The sequence below is a fragment of the Babylonia areolata genome, chromosome 1 (genome assembly GCF_041734735.1).
Source record: "Babylonia areolata isolate BAREFJ2019XMU chromosome 1, ASM4173473v1, whole genome shotgun sequence".
Lineage (NCBI taxonomy): Eukaryota > Metazoa > Mollusca > Gastropoda > Neogastropoda > Buccinidae > Babylonia > Babylonia areolata.
This window is the reverse complement of record NC_134876.1, coordinates 52,870,436-52,892,437: the sequence shown is the minus strand read 5'-3', so window position 1 is coordinate 52,892,437 and position 22,002 is coordinate 52,870,436. Positions and strand designations below refer to the sequence as shown.

At 39.8% G+C, this 22,002-nt stretch overlaps 1 protein-coding gene across 6 annotated transcripts in view; it reads left to right on the top strand.

Annotated features, from left to right (window-relative positions):
* The first annotated feature begins 3,875 nt into the window (after window positions 1-3,875).
* Window positions 3,876-22,002, top strand: part of LOC143283955 (protein CLEC16A-like) — a 69,595-nt gene continuing 51,468 nt past the window's right edge. For 2 of the 6 annotated variants that reach the window (XM_076590426.1, XM_076590470.1), the window contains exons 1-7: window positions 3,876-4,085; window positions 8,960-9,088; window positions 9,782-9,915; window positions 12,818-12,885; window positions 13,569-13,649; window positions 14,694-14,729; window positions 20,567-20,581. In XM_076590426.1, the coding sequence (XP_076446541.1) occupies window positions 4,009-4,085; window positions 8,960-9,088; window positions 9,782-9,915; window positions 12,818-12,885; window positions 13,569-13,649; window positions 14,694-14,729; window positions 20,567-20,581 (540 nt within the window). In that variant the 5' untranslated portion in view covers window positions 3,876-4,008. Of the gene's footprint in view, window positions 4,086-8,959; window positions 9,089-9,781; window positions 9,916-12,817; window positions 12,886-13,568; window positions 13,650-14,693; window positions 14,730-17,229; window positions 17,245-20,566; window positions 20,582-22,002 lie in introns of all 6 variants that reach the window. The other 4 variants (XM_076590444.1, XM_076590452.1, XM_076590435.1 and 1 more) reach the window with 4 other exon arrangements.

Below are 22,002 nucleotides of genomic sequence, written 5' to 3'. Positions count from 1 at the left end.
ATTTATATAGCGCTGAATCTTGTGCAGAGACAAATCTAGGCGCTTTCACACCAGTCATTCGCACGCATGCATAACTCTAACACACACACACACACACACACACACACACACACACACACACACACACACACACACAAAGAACAGCAGTGTTGTGGCACGTGTGTGTGTGTGTGTGTTTGTGTGTGTGTGTGTGTGTGTGTGTGTGTGTGTGTGTGTGTGTGTGTGTGTCTGAGTATGTGTGTGTGTGTGTGTCTGTCTGTCTGTGTGTCTGTGTCTGTGTGCAGTACTAACGGAATAGTAGTATACTTTGTAATGATTCTTAACTTCAATGACCTATGTAGACCTTTTGCTTTTAGACATGGAAAAAATCCATATAAAATGTCAAACTTAGAAAAGAAAAAAAAGAAGTAAAGCATATGTCAAAGTGAACCACATTTCTTAACAGTGACAAGAAATTCGTCATCAACTGTTATTGCGTTGGTTACGCTGCTGGTGAGGCATCTGTTTAGCCTATGTGGTGCAGCATTTATGGACGCCTTCTTGAGTACTTGAGCTGAACTGCCGAACTGAACTCATCATCAACATTCCCAAACGATCTCTCCGGCATGGGACGTGTTTACAATATCCAGTTTTAAATGCATTTAGTTTGAATGTGTAAACTCATGAGACAAGTTGCTCGGATGTCGATCTACTGTTGTGAGAGAAAAAAAAATGAATGACATTGTGAACACTGACTACCGATGGACACTTTTTGGACATAGCTTTTTCAGTTAAAGTGTAACCAGACTCGTGCCAGTTTTATAACTCTCTGATTTCACTCTATGATTCTTTCTCGAGCCTAGCTGATAAATCGTATATAATGATCTGATATAGAGAGCAGGCAATTCAACGCTATAATTCATCTCTCCTGGTTCATTGCACCTTTTCGGCAGCTTTGTCGGTCCATTCATTAGAAGAAAAAAAATCCAGATGTAAAGACACACGACAAAAATTGTGTTAACGTTAATTTGTTCCTTCTTATATCAAAAGCATATATTATATTTCAAGTAATATGATATTTTTCGACAGTTTAGCACGTAGAACTCTATGCATTTAATACAGACTTTGAATCCACACACATGAAAACTCGGTGAATTGAAAAGCGAAGATCACGCACTCCAAGGCCAACTCCTGGGATGACTTGAATGCTGACTTCAATGAATCAACTGGAGGCTGAGTTGAAATCCATGCAGGAAGCAGGGTCTGATACCAGAGAACTCTGGGCAGAGTTCAAGAGGACCATGCTATCAGCCACAAGCAATCCTAAGTTAGGACAACGCATCATCAACTTGCAATATAATGGATATACTGGAAGACCATGCGAAAAAGCATAAACAGAGAGCGTAACACGTAGAGGGCCAAAAAGAAATCAGATAACTGGTCAAACTATCAGTTTCTCCGGAAAAAGAGTCGTCGGGCACTGAGAACAGCAGAATGGCATTACATCAATGAAACAACTGAGACGGGCTTCAGGAAAAACTTCGCAAAGCCTTTCTGGAGATTCGTCAAAGCTAGGCGCCAATACGCTAGCAGCCTTGAAAAAAAGAAAATGAAAATAGGCCTACCCTGTACAGCGACAGCTGCTCCAAGGCGAACATCCTTCTTTCAGTTCAAATCCGTCTTCACGCTTGATTATGGAAAACCACCTCCCCCACTGGCAATGGGAGGACTAGCCCAGCCCAGCATCGATGACCTTGATATCTGAACGAGAAAAAAAAAAGTCAAACTCCTCAGGAACCTAAACCCCTCCAAAGCCTGAAGGCTAGACGGGATCCCAAAATATGGAATCCAGAAATCCAATGCGGACACCGTTGCCCCATCACTCACCGTCATCTTCAAACAGTCCATAGCCACCAGAGTCCTCCCTACAGACTGGCTGTCAGCAAATATGTCAATTAGCGAGTTCAAGAAAGGCGACAGGAATAGAGCTGAAAACTACCGCCTGTGCAGTGTCTTTAACCCCGGTAGCTTGCAAACGCTTGAACACGTTATCTACTGCCACCACCACCAGCCACCTTGAGAAACACAACATGATGATTTGGAACCATGGTCTTAGGGCAGGCTATTCGTGTGAATCTCAGTTGCTTACCAGCATGCATGGCTTCTTCAAATCACATGACGCAAAAATCCAAACAGACGTAGCAATGGTGGATTTCAGTAAAGTCTTCGATACTTTACCGCACGATAGGCCTCTCCATAAGCTGAATCACTACGGGATCAGAGGATCCATTCACGAATGGATCAAGAACATCATGTTGCGACGGAAAATGAGGCTGGGTGCTTCTCGAGGGAAGGTACTGTCCAGATCCTTTCTGTGCTCCCGCCATAAACAACCTGCCACAGTCTGTAAAGCCAACAGTACGCCTCCCCGCGGATGATTGTCTTCTGTATCGGAAATTCACTCCTCTAAGTTCCATGACCACATTACCCTGGAAAGACTCACCTGGCCTGGATATCTGGCCGAAAACTGGGCAATGCGATTCAGTGTGTAGAAATGCTACATCACATCCAGCAAGAGTTAATCGAGAACCCCGACTTGGGAATACATATCTCAAATGCCCTGAAATGGACTGACCATTACTAACATCCCCAAAAGGACCATCTGAACACCCGGAGACGAAACCTGTAGAAAGGCCCTCCAGATGGCTTTTATTTCTCTCGTCCGCTCCACGCTGGACTGAGTATAGTGCCGTGGTATGGGAGCCCCACCTCAAGAACTGGAAGACATTGAAAGGCTCGAGAAGGACCAGTGCCACACCGTGGTCGTCACTATAAAGACTACAGATCAAGGGACTCAGGCTGTGTAACTGAATCGTACTGCTACAAGAGCAGAGACTACCAACCCTGGAGAACTGGCGCCAGTATCATTCATTTACCAGCTTCCCCAACCTGGCGGCTAACACAGGATTGTCAACAAATCCCAGCCACCACAAGAAATTCCTAACACCTGCCAGCAGGACCATGGACAATTTTTCAATGCAGTATGTGTGTGTGTGTGTGTGTGGCAGTGTGTGTGTGTGTGTGTGTGTGTGTGTGTGTGTGTGTGTGTGTGTGTTGGAGGGGAGTTGGGTGAGGGAGGGTGCTGTTTATGATGTTAGGGTGGTGACTGTTTCTTCGTGTTTGATTCCATTTCACTTCCGAAAACGGAGTTTGGCTGCCTACATGGCGAGGTAAAAGCGGTCATACACTAAATGGAATGTAAATGCCCACTCGTCGTATTATTTTCTGTGATTGAACGTACGTGGAAGTTGCCGCCCACGAACGAAGAAGAAGAAGAAGATTCCTTTCTTATGATTGTCGCTTCTCTTTTATGACATGTATACCTAATTTGTTGACAACTGCGCGCCATGAGTCTGCCGGTTTGATATTTCATTAAAACTAAAAGACTGAATATATTTTTCTTGAACTGAAAATTGTTGTTTCTTAATTATCATATTTAATTTGTGAAGCGCGGTGAGGCTCTCTGTATGGGAACATCCCTATAGAAGAGCATTTCATTATTACTGTTTATTATTATTAATGGTGTAATGATTATTAAATACGAACTCGACCACTGAAAAAAGTCATAATTATTATATTATTACATTAATTTGAGAGAGAAAAGATGATTATATGCAGCAGATTTCCCATCCAGTGTATAAACAACACTGTTGATTAGGTGACATAGTATGACGCATATGGAACTGGCTGCACGCCGTGAAACTTCGACAAATCTGAAAACTGGAACGTGTTTTTTAACCTGAGAAGTGCGTAAATTCGTATGACGTCAGACTTTATAAGAACGACAACTGTGTCCAGATTAGTCGTGTCACCGAAAGGGACGCCACTCTGGCACGCAGAAACAAAATGGAAGGCAAATAATGTGATCCGCCCGACCTAATGGTCTAAAGAAAAAAAATCACTTGGAACCTTCAAAGTGACAAGGAAACTGCCTTCTACTGAATTATTTGATGACCATCGAAAAGCACCATGTTTTCGAAACAGAAGACATGGCTGTCAGGAGCCCTGTGGAAACCGAAAAACCCACATTCATTGGAACACCTGAAGTAGGTCGCTCACACTATCGATCGATGTTGTGGTTCGACTTCATTATGTGTTCTTAACTGTGTCACACAATGTTGTTGCTGTCTCTCATATTAATCACTGCTTACTATTTTGTATATATATGTATGTCACACAGTTATATGATGACTGTTGAATTTGATTCGTTATTATTCGATTTTGTACTTAATGTTGAAACACATTTCAACGATGTCTCATATTTGACCAAGCATCCTGTCAACCAATGGATGTCGGTTAGACAGAACAGCAGTACGAAAAAGAAATGCCTGGGTCTGGTGCTTTCCACATGCATTATCTTGCGTCTCTTCTGTTTAAAAAAAAAAAATGACGATGGTATGAATGAAATACCCATTACTGATTACATCATTGTTTTCTTCTGTCATTATGCTGTGTCACCTTTCATACTCATTCAGTTTCAGTTTCACTTAACTTAAGACAGTGAACTTATCCAGTCATCATTTTCACTATCCAGTGTGTGTTAGAAAAAGAACAACAACAACAACAACAACAACAACAACAAAAATATGACCACCCAGAACACAACAAAACTGAAACACCAAGAGTCTGCCACTGGTTTCAGAGTTACTCGGACTTAAGAATATCATTCTGATCTAATTATTCTGATTGAACACAGAGATAGATAGATAGACTATCTTTTGAACTTTTATTGTATTTTCATACATATAAAAATGCATATATAGGTGTGAGTCATTCACATTATCATGATTATGCCTCGTAGTACACACACACACACACACACACGCACACACACTTTTTAGTGAAGAGGAGTTGTGCAGTCCCTTCCCCACTCTCTCGCCTACCGACGCTCAGAGTCCCACAGGAGCGGATACTGCCACATGTAGGATGGCCTCGGCAGGTGCAGGTTTTTTCTTCGAAGTTCCAACTCCTAGGAGGACTTCCAGCCAAGGACAAGAGCTCCCCCTGCCCTTTGGCCATCCTCTTCCGCCTTCACAGCTGTTGGGAAAGGTTTCCTCCTCCACCTGGTCCGTCGTTGGGAGACTTCACATGCGGCACATGTATACACACACACACACACACACACACACACAGAGGCACACACAAGCACACACACATACATGTGCGTGCACACATGCTTGCATGCACACACACACGCATGCATGCATGCATGCATACACTATTTCTACTATCACTACTATTACTACCACCTTACCCTTAATCAATTGCTACAAGTTTAAAGTAGAGATGCTCCCAGGATTCACCGAAAGGGGGAGAGAATGAATCCATTGGCACCAACAGAATCAGGACTGGAAATGGTCAGAACTGATGGAATTTCCATGTGTCTGTGGACGGAATTTCTCCACTGAGCATGGCATGAAGATCCACAGGACCAAAAAGGGTTGTACAAAGAATCTAACAAATGCTCAGAGCGCACTGCACCAGCAGATAAGACATCGGAAAACCAAGGCCAGGACTCAAACCACAGTGCCAAGGACATCCATGCTGATAATTCATATGAATCATTTGTACAAGATCTTGAAGCCAAACGCCAGAAACGAAACTTGCCGCCTGCAAGTGCAAAAATGGAATGGGAAGAGCTGGACTAGAAAATAGTCCGAAAACTTGATGCGCTGATAGAAAGAGCACATTGGAACACAAGTTCGCCACCTACAGAGATATTGTGTACACAATTTGTCAGGAAACCTAGGAGTGAAAGAACCAAAGACAAGAACACCTCCTCAAAAATCCAGGCGACAATGAGAAATGGACATCATCTGAAATGCAAAAAGAAAGCTCACGAAAAGGATGAAGACTGCTTCAGAATTTGAGTAGCAGGGCCTACAGACACCTTGGAAAGACCTGAAAGCAAAGCACAGTGCCCTCAGTAAAGTAAAATCAGCAAGGAGAAAAAGGAGCAAAAAGAAAAAAGACACAAGACAGCTTCTTCCAAGACCGCTTTCACTTCACCAGGAAACAGTTTCAGCAGCCCAAATCAGGGACACTCACAGTGGACAAAGAAACACTTGAACAGCATCTCAGGAAAACATATTCCGATCCGCAAAGCAAGAAACCACTAGATAACAAGGGTTTGGTTCATCCCAGGAAACCAGATAAGAAGTTCAGCGATAAACCACCAACCCTTGAGGAAATACAGAAAGTGGTCAAGAAAGCCAGGGCCAAATCATCACCAGGACCAAACGGAATATACCATACCTGCTGTGCAAGAAATGTCCTAAAGTCCTTGAGTGGCTCCACAGAGTGATAAGATCAGCATGGAGGAACCTGAAGATCAGCGACCAGTGGATGATAGCTGGTGGCGTGTACATCCCGAAAGAGCAGAATTCAAGTACCATCAGCCAGTTCAGACCAGTATCGCTCATGAATGTCGAAGGAAAAATCTTCTCTGTCATGGCTGCAAGACTGACAAAATACCTCACAGAAAATGAGTACCTGGATGTGTCAGTCCAGAAAGGCAGCATCCCAGGAGTTCCTGGTTTTGTAGAACATGCCACAATGATTTAGGATGCGATCTAAAGAGCAAAGGCAGAGAAAAAGAACCCAGACGTGGTATGGCTGGATCTGGCAAATGCGTACGGGTCAGTTCCTCATGAGATGATCCAACTGGCTCTTGAGATGCACCATGTACCAATGAACATCAGGGAAATGCTGAAGAAGTACTTCTTGGCTTCTCAGTGCAGTTCACCACCAAGGAATACACAACAGATTGGATCAGTCTGGAAGTGGGCATAGCCATGGGCTGTGCAGTTTCTCCAGTCCTGTTCGTGCTGGCAATGGAAGTGATCTTGAAGGCCTCAATGAAGGGAACGGATCAAGCCGACCTCGGTAACGGATATCAGATACCTCCTTTGAAAGCCTTCATGGATGACACAACAGTCCTTTCAACAAAAGAGGATGACACCCATGAAATAAATATTGAAGCAGCTGGACGAGCTAGTTGCCTCAGCCAGGATGAACTTCAAACCAAAGAAATCACGGAGCCTCTCACTGTGTGAAGGAAAGGTAGCTGAAACGGTCACATTCACTGTAGCCAACCAAGCCATTCCAACGGTGTCGAATGAACCAGTCAAGAGCCTTGGAAGATGGTATGATGAGTCCCTGAAAGATACAAAAAGAGGGAAGGAAACTAAGCAGACAGCAGAAGAAGGCCTGCATATCATAGACCAGTGTGGCCTTCCTGGCAAATACAAAGTGTGGTGCCTATAGTCTATGCTGATACCAAAGCTCCTGTGGCCTCTCCAGATATATGATATCAACTGTAGCACAGTGTCTGTGTACAACCTCCTTCCCTCGAATACAAACTTGGTGAAATGGGGGAAAACAGATGACCCTGCGTGCCAACTCTGCTATGGCAGACAAACAGTGGAACATGTCCTCAGCTCATGCAAAGTGGCGTTGAACCAAGGACAGTATACATGGAAGCACAACCAAGTGCTGAAAGAAATTGCGCATGTGGTGAGCACTGTCCAACCCCACCAGAAGTTCCAGTAGAGTTCCGCTCTGCAGGAGGCAATAATGTCTGGCCAGGAACAGCATCTAAAGTTTCCAAAACATAGAAATGTGGGCTGCTTGATGGTGCTGAAGATTGGGAATGCACAGCTGACATACCAGAGGGGAAGAAACACCCAGAAATCATCAGCAAGAGCAGAATGAGACCTGACATAGTACTCCACTCCAAGGCAATGAAACAAGTGATTCTGATTGAGCTCACCGTGCCATATGAAAGCAGAATGGAGGAAGCCCAAATCTACAAGACTGAGAAGTATGCTAGTCTAGCTAGCAGCCTGAGAGAATCTGGCTTCCAAGCCAAAGTCTTCGCCATAGAGATTGGTGCAACTGCAAGAGGGTTCCTGAGCACATCTGCCTACAGCCTCATGGAACAGCTATCGATTTCTGGCAGAGAGAGAACATGAGCTCTGAAGGCAATGGCAGAAGCAGCAGAAAAGAGTTCCAGTTGGATCTGGTCGAGGAGGAATGAAAGTAAACTTCATAAGGATTAAATTTCCTTACTCAAACTAGGCATACAATAGCTCACTGGTTAAAACGTTTGCCAGAAAAGGTGACAGTCCTGAAGTGGTGACCACTCTGGAGGTGCGGGTTTGAACCTGCTGAGGACCAGTGGGGGAAAAAATAAGAAAAATGAAAAGGCAGTAATACAAGGGCATCCAGGAGTCATGATCTGGGTGTGGCTTGGCCCCCCTTATAGTGTAAGGAGTTAAGGGCCGAAACACTTGACTGAGGGGGGCTTCTTCTCTGAAGACCTTGTACTGTCCAGCTCTCCCTTGAGTTTCTTATCACTACTACTACTTCAAATGTTAAAAATGGTACTGCTAAATTACTACTACTACAGTTTTATTTTTTACTTCAGTGCTCCCTTCTTCTTTGACTTTGAGTTCAAATCTACAAGTATGGGAATTGATTTGATTGTTTGAATATTTTGTTTTAAGAGTGAGAGACTGAGTGAATGTTATTGTTAATAATATTAATGATATTATTATAGATGAGTAAGAACTAAGATAGTTTTGAGTACACATTCATTCATCATTTCATGGATAAATTAAAGATAGTTATTAGACTATTATGATTATCATTATGGATATGACATGAATTGATTTTTTTAAATCAATGAAAATTAAAGATATATTGCTGACTACAATACTAGCAGTAAATGAAATGTAGAAAAATGAGAATGTCAAAGACTCAAACCTAGTCAAAGCAGAACAGACTTGCAAGTCATAAATAATGAAATTAAAGAAATTGCAGTCCATGTAATGTATGCATACACACGTACGTGCAATTCAAACTTAAGTGTCCAGTGATTATCCTTGTGTTCAATGTTCCCGTGGTTTTTCATGTGCAGATACCTGTACAACCTACTGTGTAAGAATCAGCAGGTGACTGAACAGAACCGCAGCCTGCTAGTAGAAACTCTTCGCTCCATCTCTGAAATCCTGATTTGGGGTGATCAGAATGACAGCAGTGTATTTGAGTAAGTATAATTACAGTAGTATAAATTTTACACTTGCTCTTATTCCAGCGTTTAAGCTGTGTTGTGTTTTTCACTCACGCGTGTAACAAAGTGAGTCTGTATCAGGTGTGTGTGTGTGTGTGTGATAAACATGCTTAATGTTGGCATTTTCTCAGCAACCAGTAGTATGTAAGAAAAGCTTGGTAGTCATAATGATCAGGAATTTTTCATTGGTTTAGAATCACAGCATCAACATCAACATCAAGTTATCAACATCATAAGTTTGTTAGATTTGCATCTGAATTCTCTCTGTTCAGTTTGTGTCTGAATTCCTTTGCAAGAACTCTGGTATTTTTTTGTGGCTTTGAGTTTGACGTAAATTTCATTGTGGATTTATTTGTGGCTTTGCTGTGCCTTTCATTGTATATTCAGAGTATCACAGCATTAGAATAAGATAATCAGATTCATGTGTGAATTGTCAGAAAATTGTCAAACTTGTGTCTGAGTTCTGTCTTTTTTTTTCTTTTTCTTTTTTTTTTTTACATTATTTAAATATAATTTTTTTTTTAAAGAAGAAGAAAAGAAGTTGTGAATTTTATGTGGGAGTTATGAAAAGCTTTCTATTGGGTGAGGGGGAGAGACAGGAGTAGTGGGGGTTTTGGGGAGGGAGAGGAAATGGACTGCAGTTAACTTTGGCGATGATGTATGTATCAGCTTTTTCCTGGAGAAGAACATGCTGTCGTTCTTCCTGCGCTACCTGCAGCAGAGGTGTGGGCGCTACATCTGTGTGCAGCTTCTTCAGACCCTCAACATCCTGTTTGAAAACATCCGCAATGAGACCTCACTCTGTGAGCAACTTGTCTTCTTTTTCTTTTCTTTTTCTCATGTCCCTTTCTTTTTTTTCCCCTATGTATCTTTATGTGTGTCTCCCTGTCTCTGTGTGTGAGTCTGTGATTTTTTTTCTGTCCCTCTGTCTATGACTGTCTCTTTTACATTCTCCTTCTCTTTAGTACTTATGATTTTGCCATAATCTCTGCAACTGTCTGTCTGTCTCCATCCCTCTCAGTCTCTCTCTCTCTGTGTTTCTTTGCATCTCACTGTCGTTCTCGGTCTCTCTTCCTTCCTGCCTTGACCCATATAAGACCCCCTCAGTCTCCACCCCCCTCCTCTTCACTCTAACTGGCTTGCTTGGAGAACTTAGATTAACCCTTTCGCTGCCAGGAAAATAAGATTTAAGTGAAATCTATTTGCCTGGGTTTTTTCCCAAAAAACAGGTATAAATTTTCAAAGAATTCTGTGCTCTTTGTTATTTGGGAAAGACCCATAAAAGTATCTATTTTCTGAAAGGTAAATGGAATAAAGAATACAGAACACATAATGTTTTCCCATTTTATATATTTTTAGTGACATGCTCATGCTGTTGTTTTGAAATCAGTGTTTTGTTTTTTGTCACATTTTCAACTTGTTCATTACTAACATTAGTCAGGTAATCTGCACTAAAAGATCATATTTCCTGGACAAATGGGTATCTGCACACACAAAATCATACTAGAACAACCACAGTGATTTTTTTTTTTTTTTTTTTTTTTTTTTTTAAGAGATAGATACACAATGCATTGTGACTTCAAATGATAATATGGATGTGAGGCCACGCCCCCTCCGTCTCCACCCCCCTCCTCTTCACCCCTCTTACAGATCACTTTATCCAGTTCTCATCAGACCGTGTTGGCTGAGAGCCAAGAAAATTGCTCACACTGTGTCCTGCTAATGATTCGGTTAGTTTCCTGTCGTCTGCTACAGATGTACAGCTGGCATCACTCACTGATACTGTGATAGTCTTATCTTGGCCACTCTCTTGATTGCTCCCTTTATTTTCTATCAAATCGTCCTGTAAATGTTCATCACTATCTTCTCCTTCGAATTTAAGCTTCAGTTCTTTCTGAGCATCAGCTAAAGAAAGCAATCTTGGTTGATTTAGTTCGCCACGATCGCATGTCTTGAGCATGGCGTCAGTCCGACATTTTGTTGAGCGAGTGAGGAAAGGAGCCAGGCAAAACACTGCGACAGTGACCCAACCAAAACGTTTAAATAAAGGACTGCCTCATGACGGGGTTTCTAGCTATGAATAGAATCTAGAAAGATTCCCCAAGCTAAAGTGACCAGCATTTTTGTCAACGAACTGAATGCAAGCCAGGGAAAAGTCAGAATATTTCAATGACGAGTTATCTCGTCATTGTGGCAGCGAAGCATACATGCTTGCGATGACGAGTTATCTCGTCATATAGGCAGCCTAGGGGTTAAAACAACGCATAGAGTCACACAGTGTTTTAGTTAGTTGGTGTGGACTGTCTGCATATTGTGAGAATCTCAGATTGTATTGATCAGTGTATGGTAGTTGAAGGACTTTATGAAGATTATTTTAACTGGTTAGTTTGTACAGGGAGTGTGTGCTAAGTATGACATACATGCCTGCAAATATGGCAGTGTCTGTTTCACAGTTTGCAGAACCTTAAATGACTTGGGTTGAGTAGAAACCACTGATTGGTGTTTTCAACATAGCTTCCATCATGGTGTTCCAACATGACTGGGATTAATTCTCTGTTCAATCAGCTGTAATCCACCACATCTGCATACCATGTGCACAGCTGTCCACGTGAATGAGGAGATTCCGGTTTAATGACAGTGGCTGTTTTTGCTATTCAGCCAGTTTGCTGTGCAGCAGATGTTTCGCCATCTCTTTGCATGCAGAGAACTGTATGCAGGTCTCAGTGAAGGGCAACACTCACAGTGGCTTGTGGAGGAGACAGGCAACAGCTGTGGGTGAAATGGTGCACAACACATCTGTGTGTTGGCCTTTTTGGGCGTGCTCGTGTTTGTGTACATGCCTGTGTGCACATTCACAAACATGTACACACACAGGCACACACACACACATTAAAGCACACCAGTATGCTTTCACACATATCTGATTGCACACCCACACATTTTGTACACAAACATGAATAAAATTTGCATGACCTTGAACTGTGGCACTTGTATATAATTTATATGATACATGCATGTGTATACAAACACACATGCATATAATATAGCATGCGTACGCAACACATGTTTACATACACATGCACTCACATGTGCATAAACACACATATGATGAACACATAATGGAATTGGAGCATTGATCAAATGTATTTAGTGCTGAATATGGAAGCAAGTGTCCTAGGTATGATCTATGATTCATGCACAGACTGATTATTACTCTGCCCACTTCTACTGCTGGATCTTGAATTGTGGTCTTGGTGTTAGTCTTCTGGATCAGTTGAAAACCAAAGTCCTGCATGTAACATGTACGAAGCAAACATAAAAGAGCCCATAGGAGGAAGAGACATCCCTGGAAAACTTCTGTAGAAAAATGCAGACAGGCAGAAAGTGTGGCACAGTACAATGGCAACATGCTCTCCCTGGGGAGTACGGCCAAACTTTCACACATAGAAATCTAGAAATTATAACAACTAAAATAAGTACACAACACACACACGCACGCACGCACGCACACAAGCAACACACACATACACGACACACACACTCATTTTTGCTCTTTCCTTAGCTGGTACAAAAACTGCCCTTGGTATTGTGTATACATAATCTACTATGCGATGTTGCGAATTTTACTCTGTGTGTGTGTGTGTGTGTGTGTGTGTGTGTACATGTATGTGTGTGTGTGTGAGTGCATGTGTGTCTTCCCAACAGATTACTTGCTATCCAACAACCACATCAACTCGATTATTGTCCACAAGTTTGACTTCTCTGATGAAGAGGTAAGCTTTTTCCACAACGCTGTGTTACATGAATTTTTTTTTTAAGATAATAATTACACTGATTTCATTCAATCTCTGTTCCATGTGTTTCAGAAGTTGTCAGAAGGGCTACTTGCCTGGTCAAAAAGAATGTATAACATCTGTTGGAACGTCATACCAAAATTAGGACTGTTTGTGTGGTGGAAATTAAGGAGAAACCACATACTACATTATGAGTGAATATGTAGCCCCCCCCAAAAAAAAAGTCTTGATGGAGTAGCTGTTGTTTGATGTCATGAGTTCCTCAGCTTTATTTTACTGTCTGATACTAAACATCATTTCAAGGACATTAAGCTGTTGTTTTTCGGGAGGGGGAGAGAGAGTGTGTGTGTGTGTGTGGTGAGGGGAGGGGGGTGTAATTATTTTTCACATCATATCTGTACCAAACAGTTTATCTGGAGAAGGAAAAAAAGGGGGATTTTGAAAATGATTCTTAACCCATGAATTAGTTTGCTCAACAAATATGGAGAAGGTGTATATAAAAACAAAACACACACACACAAAAAAGCCACTGTTGAATTAATGATCTAGTCAGATGAACCTAGGTTTTCTTCACTGTTGGAGTTATCACAAGTGTGTATTCCAGAACAAAAGAACATTTCTTTTTTTTCTAAAAATGTTCAGAAATCCCTATTTCTTTCCAGGTGATGGCATACTACATTTCATTTCTGAAGACCCTGTCCTTGAAACTCAACAAACACACCATCCACTTTTTCTACAATGAGGTAAGTTCTCATACAACATTAAACAGTTACTGGAATGATGCAGCTTTGGAAAGCTGTGTTTGTGTGGCATGAAAATTGCTGAGGTAGATACATAAATGTATGAGAATGTTTCTACTAATTTCAGGCAAAAAAAGCAAACAAAATAAAAAGAGCTTAAGATCTGTTATAAAAGACTCTTTCATCGATAGAAAATATTTGAAATTCCAGAGATATAGACTATTGAAATAATGTAAAAAAAAGTATGTGGCTTGGTTAACCCATTGACGGCGGTTGTCGAGTATGCTAATCAGAGAAACTTGTCATCTCATTGTGATTAAACAGAGCTTACAGGCCAGGATGTCAGTCACCGTTCTTTATTTGGACTTCTTCATACTAGTATTGCATTACTTCTGATGTTTTGTTCAGCAAAACCAATCACACAGCTTCAAAGTACAGATAAAATAGTAAATGCTATTTAGGTTCATGCCACACGGATCTCATTTCACTAAGATTCAGCAGTTAAGAGGTTAATAGTGCATTGATATAATTGATTTGCTTTAATAAGTCATTTACATAAATATACAATGACAACAAAAAATGTTATGCTGACCTTTGCAAGACTTTTGTCTGAATATCGTACCAGAAAGTAAATGTTTACTTTCATTGGAGTTTTTCCTCTCCTGATCAAGCTAGCATATACAGTGCACATCCCAGTTTGTTTCGGTAGCTTTTAGAAATGTTCTTTGGCAATTTCCATGTCCCTGGCAGCCCAATGAGGTGGGGACCACTTTCAAAGTATCCCCGTACAGATCCCTTCCCTGCACACACACACACACACACACACACACACACACACACACACACACACAGATGCAAAGTACAGCCAGTCATTAAGTGAATTATTGCAAGAGTATTTGCTGCATAACGATAACCAGTTTTGTACTTCCAGTCAAACATTTAATCTTTTTTTTATGGGTTTTTTTGGGGGGTTTTGCGGTTGTTATTTGCAACAGTATTTGTCACTGTTGGTGACTGAAAGTATGTTGTTTTTTTCCCTTTGGAAAGGTGTCTTGGATGCAAGAGAAAAGAGCAGTGGCAGCTGTGAGCATGTTTTTATTGAAGGATAAAAGAAAGTTGCTTTGCACTGATGCCTCTTATTCATGCTTCATCCATGTGCTGCAGGGACCCAGAAGTTAACTGAAGCTTTGTATAAACCATACACAAGGGAGGAAAAAATAAGGTCGAAAGAGAAACAGGGTTTGCACAGAGACATGTCTTGGAAAACTGAGATTTTTCCTGGTCTAGAAAAGTCTTTGAAAAACATGTTTTGCCCTTCATGGTCATGAAAATTCTTGGAATTTTGATAAAACCATTAACTAGTACTATACAACAAAGAGCTTAATGTATTAAAAAAAACAAAAAAAAAACCCAACCAAATGAACAATGAAAAACAAAAAGTGGTGAAAAGTGAACATCAATAGATATCCGCCAATCCTTGTTGTCAGTGGTGTAGTAGATCCTCTTTTTTTATTTTCTTCTTTTTTTTTCTATTCAGTTTGGGTTTGGGTTTGTTATGGAAATTTTTCATTCTGATGTGGAAAAAGGTCTAGAAAAAGAGTATGGAAATTGGATTTTTTTTTTTTCGTTGCATCTGTGAGAGCCCTAGCAGAAGGAAGAATGAGGCAAATGAAAATAGAAGAAAAAGAAACATGAAGCTATAATTAACTGGACATGATGTTCTCACATGTCTTCTGCTCACTGTGTCTTAGTTCTGTTCAGCATTAAGTTTTATTGCTTTGTCAAGACGCTTTAATGTATCAGTGTTGTTGCTTTGTGAAAATTTGCAAATATGTTAGGGTTGGGGAAACAGAACTGACGTGGTCTATATTCATAACATTATTTTAGTTAGTTGAGGAAAAGGGATCACTGGACAGGATAGGGTAGAATGAGGAAATGCTCTTCATAGCAGTTGTCATGGTGCAGATTGTCATGATCCATTGAGCTTCACATTCATCTGGTTTCAATGAACATGTTTAGAAGGATATAACTGCAGAGCAGTTGTGTTGTTAAAACGGCAAGGAAATACTGTAATCAGAGATCTTGTCGTTACTCTCCTTACTGGCCATAGTATAGTCATTAACATCACCATGTATCTTCAGCTGCATATTCCTTTCAGTAACATAAATGAAAACTGACACCCTTTTTTTTTTCATCAAATATCCCTTCAACAACAGCGCTTTATCTCAGCTCAGTCCTGACAGTATATGATGATGTTCAGCCAGGCATGAATTTCATCAGACGTGATGGAAAAATTATCAAAAAGAAGATTACAGTACATTGACTGTGACTTGAGAGGCACACTTAACATTATTACATTCTTTCTGTGTGAATCATGTTTGGAGATAACTAAAAAAAATTTTTATTTTATTTATCTTTAGTGTCTGTATCTTTTACATGTGTCTGTGTGTGTGTTCTTATGTGTTTGCACGCACACATGCATGTATTTGTGTGTGTGTGTGTGTGTGTCTTTTGTGTGTGTGTGTGTGTGTGTGCGCGCACAAACAATTAAGATTTAAACTTTGAAATTTGTTCACTTCATTTTTCTTTTCTCTGTGTGTGTGTGTGTGTGCGCGCACGCGTGTGTGTGCATGCATGCATGTGTTAAAAGGAATATCCAATAGGTGAATTGCAGTTAGGTACTACTGTGCTGGAAATATCCTGCAGTCAAATGCTTGTGGTGAGAGGATAAAATTCCCTTTGAAACATGGGCATTTTAGGTCCTCACAGGTACATGATGTTTTGGTGACTTATCAGATTAATTAAAAGGGATGGCTTGGTTCATTTTGAGGAATTTAGTTAATTTGGTTCCTGAGGAGGTGATTCTCAATAGTGCAGTGCACGCTGACACAGGCATATGCATATTTCATAGAACACACCTCGGCCTGTTGTGTTGATAACTGTTATTAGGTTCTTTCTTCTTTGTCTTCATTTTTTTCTTTTTCACCATGCAGGACATCAAGCATAATAAGTGACTCAGGTCCATGGCAAATCACAAACGGCTGTTGATACAGCAACACATCCGTGGATATTGTCTCATTGCTGTGATCATACTGAGAGTAAGGATGAAGTAGATGTTCGTTTCAATTCTGCTGAATATGTAAAGACGCTGGATAACAAGGGACGTTTTGCAGTAATCAGAATAATGATAATGATATAGTGTTTATATGACATAAACCCCCCTCTAATCACCAGATGAAAAGAGCACAAAATATGCATCACACACACACACACACACACACACACACTACATGAAAACGTCACTGGGTGGAAAAAAAAAAAAAGATGTGGGAGGGGCATGGGGAGTAGAAAGGGTGGGGAACTAAGCTCCATCACATCCACACATCCACAGGCCATGTTAAAAACAGATCTTTATGTACTGAAATTTGTTTAGAAAGAGGCCATTGCAATGTTAACAATTGACCAGGGGCCAAGTCGGTGTGTTTTATTGTGTTTGGAAAGATGCTTGAGGGACCAGTTTTGGTCAGTGAAAACTGCACATCAGTCAGTGTATTTGATAAAACATTATTGACTTTCTTTTCAGGCTTCTGAAACCAGTGTAAGTGAATAGTAAATGCCAATGTGCATGGGCTGAATTGTGTTATGATGACATTTTATTTGTATGTTTATTAAAACACCCTGCTATAGCGCATATAATGGTGTCTGGTTATTTACCATAACATATGAATATATCTGTATCATTTGTGCTTTTTTTTTTTATTTGCTCTTTTTTTAATCTTTTTTGACTCACTTGTGTAAACAAAGTGAGTCTATGTTTTAACCCGATGTTCGGTTGTCTGTGTGTGTGTGTGTGTGTCTGTGTGTCCGTGGTAAACTTTAACATTGACATTTTCTCTTTAACTACTTTGTCAGTTGACACCAAATTTGGCATAAAAATAGGAAAAATTCAGTTCTTTCCAGTCATCTTGTTTAAAACAATATTGCACCTCTGGGATGGGCACAAAAAAATAAAACATGAAGCCTAATTATATGCAAACTGCATTTACTGTTATATTTATATTTTTTGTATTCTCTAAACTTGGCACTTTGATCTGATATTCTGACCCAACAGCTAGAGCAGTCATTATTATCATTTTTTTGTTCAAACAGGAACTTCTTTTGCTAAGCATGGAAGTTTTATTTATTTTGCAAACGTTTTGGTGCAGATAGTAAAAAAGGGAAATTACTCTGTAATGCTAGGGGACTTAATTTGCTTTAAACTGATCTTTCTCATCTTAAACATTACATTTTGAAATTATACTCAATACATAAAAAGCTTGGATTTTTTTAAAGTGTATCACAAGTGAGTCTTGAAGGCCTTGCCTCTCTTGTTAAAAACTATGGTATAATCTCTCTGTCTTGGTCTTTGACTTTCTTCTCTCTCTCTCTCTCTCTCTCTCTCTCTCTCTCTCTCTCTCTCACTTTTTTTCTCCCCCCCTCCCCCCTCTCATCTGTTTTGATAAGAAAATTTCATGTGCCTGTAAGTCATTTATGGCACATAAAATTCACTGACACTGATAACCAGATTAGCAATAACTGTAGTTTTAAAACTTAATGTGCAGGTCACTTAGTGTTTGGTTTATAATAATAGCGCTCAGAGCTTGGTCTCCGACTGAGGATAGCTGCTATATAAGTATCCATATCTATCAATCAATCAATGAATCAATCAGTTACTGTTTTGGAAACCACCACCTATCATTTTTACTATGATTTTATTTTATTTCATAGTTTTGAATAAACTGCACCTATTTTTCATGAAGGATAGTAAGATGGCATACATGTGCCAAGAATAAAGTTATGCCATTTTACATGGACACCAAAAGAACATTTTGGCCCAAACTTTTGTGGGTGACAAATGCATACCCAGGCTCAAATGAATCAGCTGACAGCCCATGTAAATGATGAAGAATTTTTATTTATATTTTTCTATCCTGGAAAGAAGTTCCTGCAACAACAACAACAACAACAAAACCCAAAGAAAAAGGAAGAAAGAAAGAAAGAAAGAAAGGAAAAGAAGTTATTTTGATCTTTTATACTTAAAGATGTTTTGTGTATCACAGATGTGTGAGTGGCTTTTGAGCCCATGCTCCAGACATTTCTGTTGTGTGAACCATAGGTTGAAAAGACTGATTTTACAGTTTGAAAAGGTATACCCTGACCTGCTGTCATTTTTCATGGAAGAACTTAGACACTTAGATACTTTATTGTTATCATGGTTATTATGATGAATGTTATTGTTCACCGACATTAGAGATAGTGGTTCAGAGAAGCTAGGTGTCAGTGACCAGGAGTATTGGTGGCTGGGTTTGTTTGTTTAGTTTTTGTGTTTTGTGGTGTTGTTGTTTTGTCGCTGTTTTTTGTTTGGTTGGTTTTTTTTTGTTTTTTTTTGGTTGCTGGGTAGGGTGCGTGTATCTTGTCTTGTGTGCTGTGTGTGTAATCCTCAGTCCATCGCCACCAGTGTTTTTCTTTGTCTTTTCTGTTCTGTCTTTTCATAGATCTGTAGAAAGGAATGGGCTAGCATGTGTGATTGATAATACATTTTGACGGAAAAGTAGTTTTATTTATGCTACTTAAGATTAACGATGAAAATGTATGTGTGTGGGAATTTGGGGAAAGTATCATGATGAATTCTGTATAGATGACTCTTCTTCTCACTCACAAAATATTTATAACTGATCATGTGAGTGAACTAACCAATTTAGGAACTGTTTAGTTTGCATGAATTTCTTCCAGTAAAGATTTTATTTTGTTTTGTTTCATTTCTTTCTTTTTGTGTGTGTGTGCATTTCACTGACCAAGTAATGCTAACTAATGTGCTATGTACATCTGAAATACTTCATCCATCTCATTTGATTTTGTAAATTGGTGATTGACTAAATGATTATGCTGCTCCCACTTTTCTTGAAAAGGAATGGTTCCTTTGATTTATATGTGTGTATGTGTGAGTGTACATGTGAGCTGCAGGTGAGTTTGTGTGTGTGTGTGTGTGTGGTTGCTTTTACTGAGCATTACATTTTAAGATTATGTAGTGTGTGTGTATATATATATGTATGTATATATATATTTATTTATTTATTTATTTATTTATTTATATATGTGTGTGTACATAGATTTTTAAAAAAAATTATACATATATATATAGAGAGAGAGATCTTTTTGTTGTTTTTTTGTTTTTGTTTTTTGCATTAATATTAGTTTGGAATAGACAATACCTGGGTTCAGAGGAGGCAGCACTGTTAGTGTCACAAATCAGGCAGATGAAAATATACTGTTACTTATTATTGTTGATTGTAATGTCTATGGTGCCCTGTGTACAGTGACAATCCTGTGTGTATCAAACCACCATCACTGCAATTGGCAAAAAAAAAACACAAACCATTCTGATACCCACACAGAACACAGATTGTCCTTTGATCCTTTCCCATCTGTCCTTCCCCCACCACTCGCCTCCCCTTCCCTCCGTGTCTGTGTTCTTTTACCGGAGCAGGCACCTTGTTTTGATGATGTTTGCCAGATTTTACGGCCATGCTTGTAATCTGTATATATCACGGTCCTCACCACACTTTATTTCTCATCCCGAGATAATAAAAGTTATTCTGTGTTCTTTACAAGCACACACATCATTTATTTATATATATATGATATATATATATATATATATATATACATACATACATACATACACAGCAGTCTGCTTTGAACCTCATCGGTGTACTGACCATTTGAATCAGTGAAAGCTTTGTACTGCTGATGACTTGACAATGGTGATGAATGAGAGTTGACTGAAAACAGACATGTTGGTCCATGACACTCTTGTCAGATAATTGTGAAAAGCAAACCAAAATTGATGTGTTTTTTTTTTTTTCTGTTCTTGACAACAGCAACAGCATAGGCAGGTAGGCCTTCGTCTTTTTGTTGACCTTTTCGCAGTAGCAGCTTTTCTCAAAGATGCGGCACTGTTTTTTGCTGGATAGATGTGTGACGGGTTTTATTGTAGTGTGTACGTACGGTCACTGACTTTGTCTTTACCCACTTACGGTTTCTGAATTTAACCTTATATGGTTCTTGACTCAGACTTATTTCAGATTAATTGGATTCGCTTTGGCTAGTTCTGCCTTACCATAAAAGATTTTTTCTTGTTTTGTTTTTTTAAATGATATGGATATTATATTTATAGGGTTATGAAAGTTGAACTGTTTGGAAATCAACAATGTTATGAAATTGTAAGTGAAATGTTTCTGAACAAACTGTATAAACCAGGCATGCTGTTTGAAAAAAATAGATATATAATATATATTGGCAGGTTTAAGATTTCTGTTGGTATTATTATTATTATTATTAGGGTTTTTTTAATGTGATCCTTTTAAAATATTTTTTTGATTTCTACCAATAGAAGTGCAGATCATATTACTATTGAAAAAAAAATAAAAATTATTGTCCACCTCCATCAAGAACTTAAAAATTCCAGCTGTGTGTACCACCAGCATCATTTGTGTTTCACTGCACTCAACCTCTGTCGTGGCTGGTAAAAGTGAGAAGCAGGCCTCAACCTCACCCCCCCTCTCTCCCCTTGTTGCTGTATCGTGCACAGTGGTGAGCTCTGTGCTGTGCTCATACACATCACTCCCTGTGAACAGTGTGGATTTTGTACACTTCTGGTTAAGAAGCCGCATACTCACATGGATACACAGACACATGTGCACACATGCACACACACACGCATACACACACACACATGCACACACACACACACACACACACACACACACACACACAACCCAGCCCCTTTCACGCACTCAGTGTTCTTTTTTTTTGTGTGTGGGTGAAGTGGGGGGGGGGGGGTTCTCTGGCAGTTGGCATGCCTGGTAAACCATAACTTGCATTTCAAATCTAATTTAGGCCATATACAGGGGAAAACCAATGACATCAAGATGAATACATACCTCAGAGAGAGTGTAAGTCCTTTGATCAGGACAAGCTCCTAGCTGTGTGTCAAACTGAAAGCTTTCCACTAACTCTAGGGAGGTAAAGGATAGAAACTCCTCATGTCCGTCAGTCTGTGGGTAAGTGGGTCATGTAATCTTAGATAGCTTTGAAGTGAGCCTTGGAAGAGAGATGGACACAAGATACCATTCCATGTGATGAAACCAAGAGCTGCTTCAAGAGACCAGGTTGCATTACCTGTACTTCTTGTGTAACTATCACTAGTATCAGCCAGAATCACTTTTACATGCTTTTGAAAGTGTACCTTCCTTCCTGCTCATCTGTCCATATACATACATGTACCTGTCTTCTGTCCTGTTGCTCACCTGTCTGT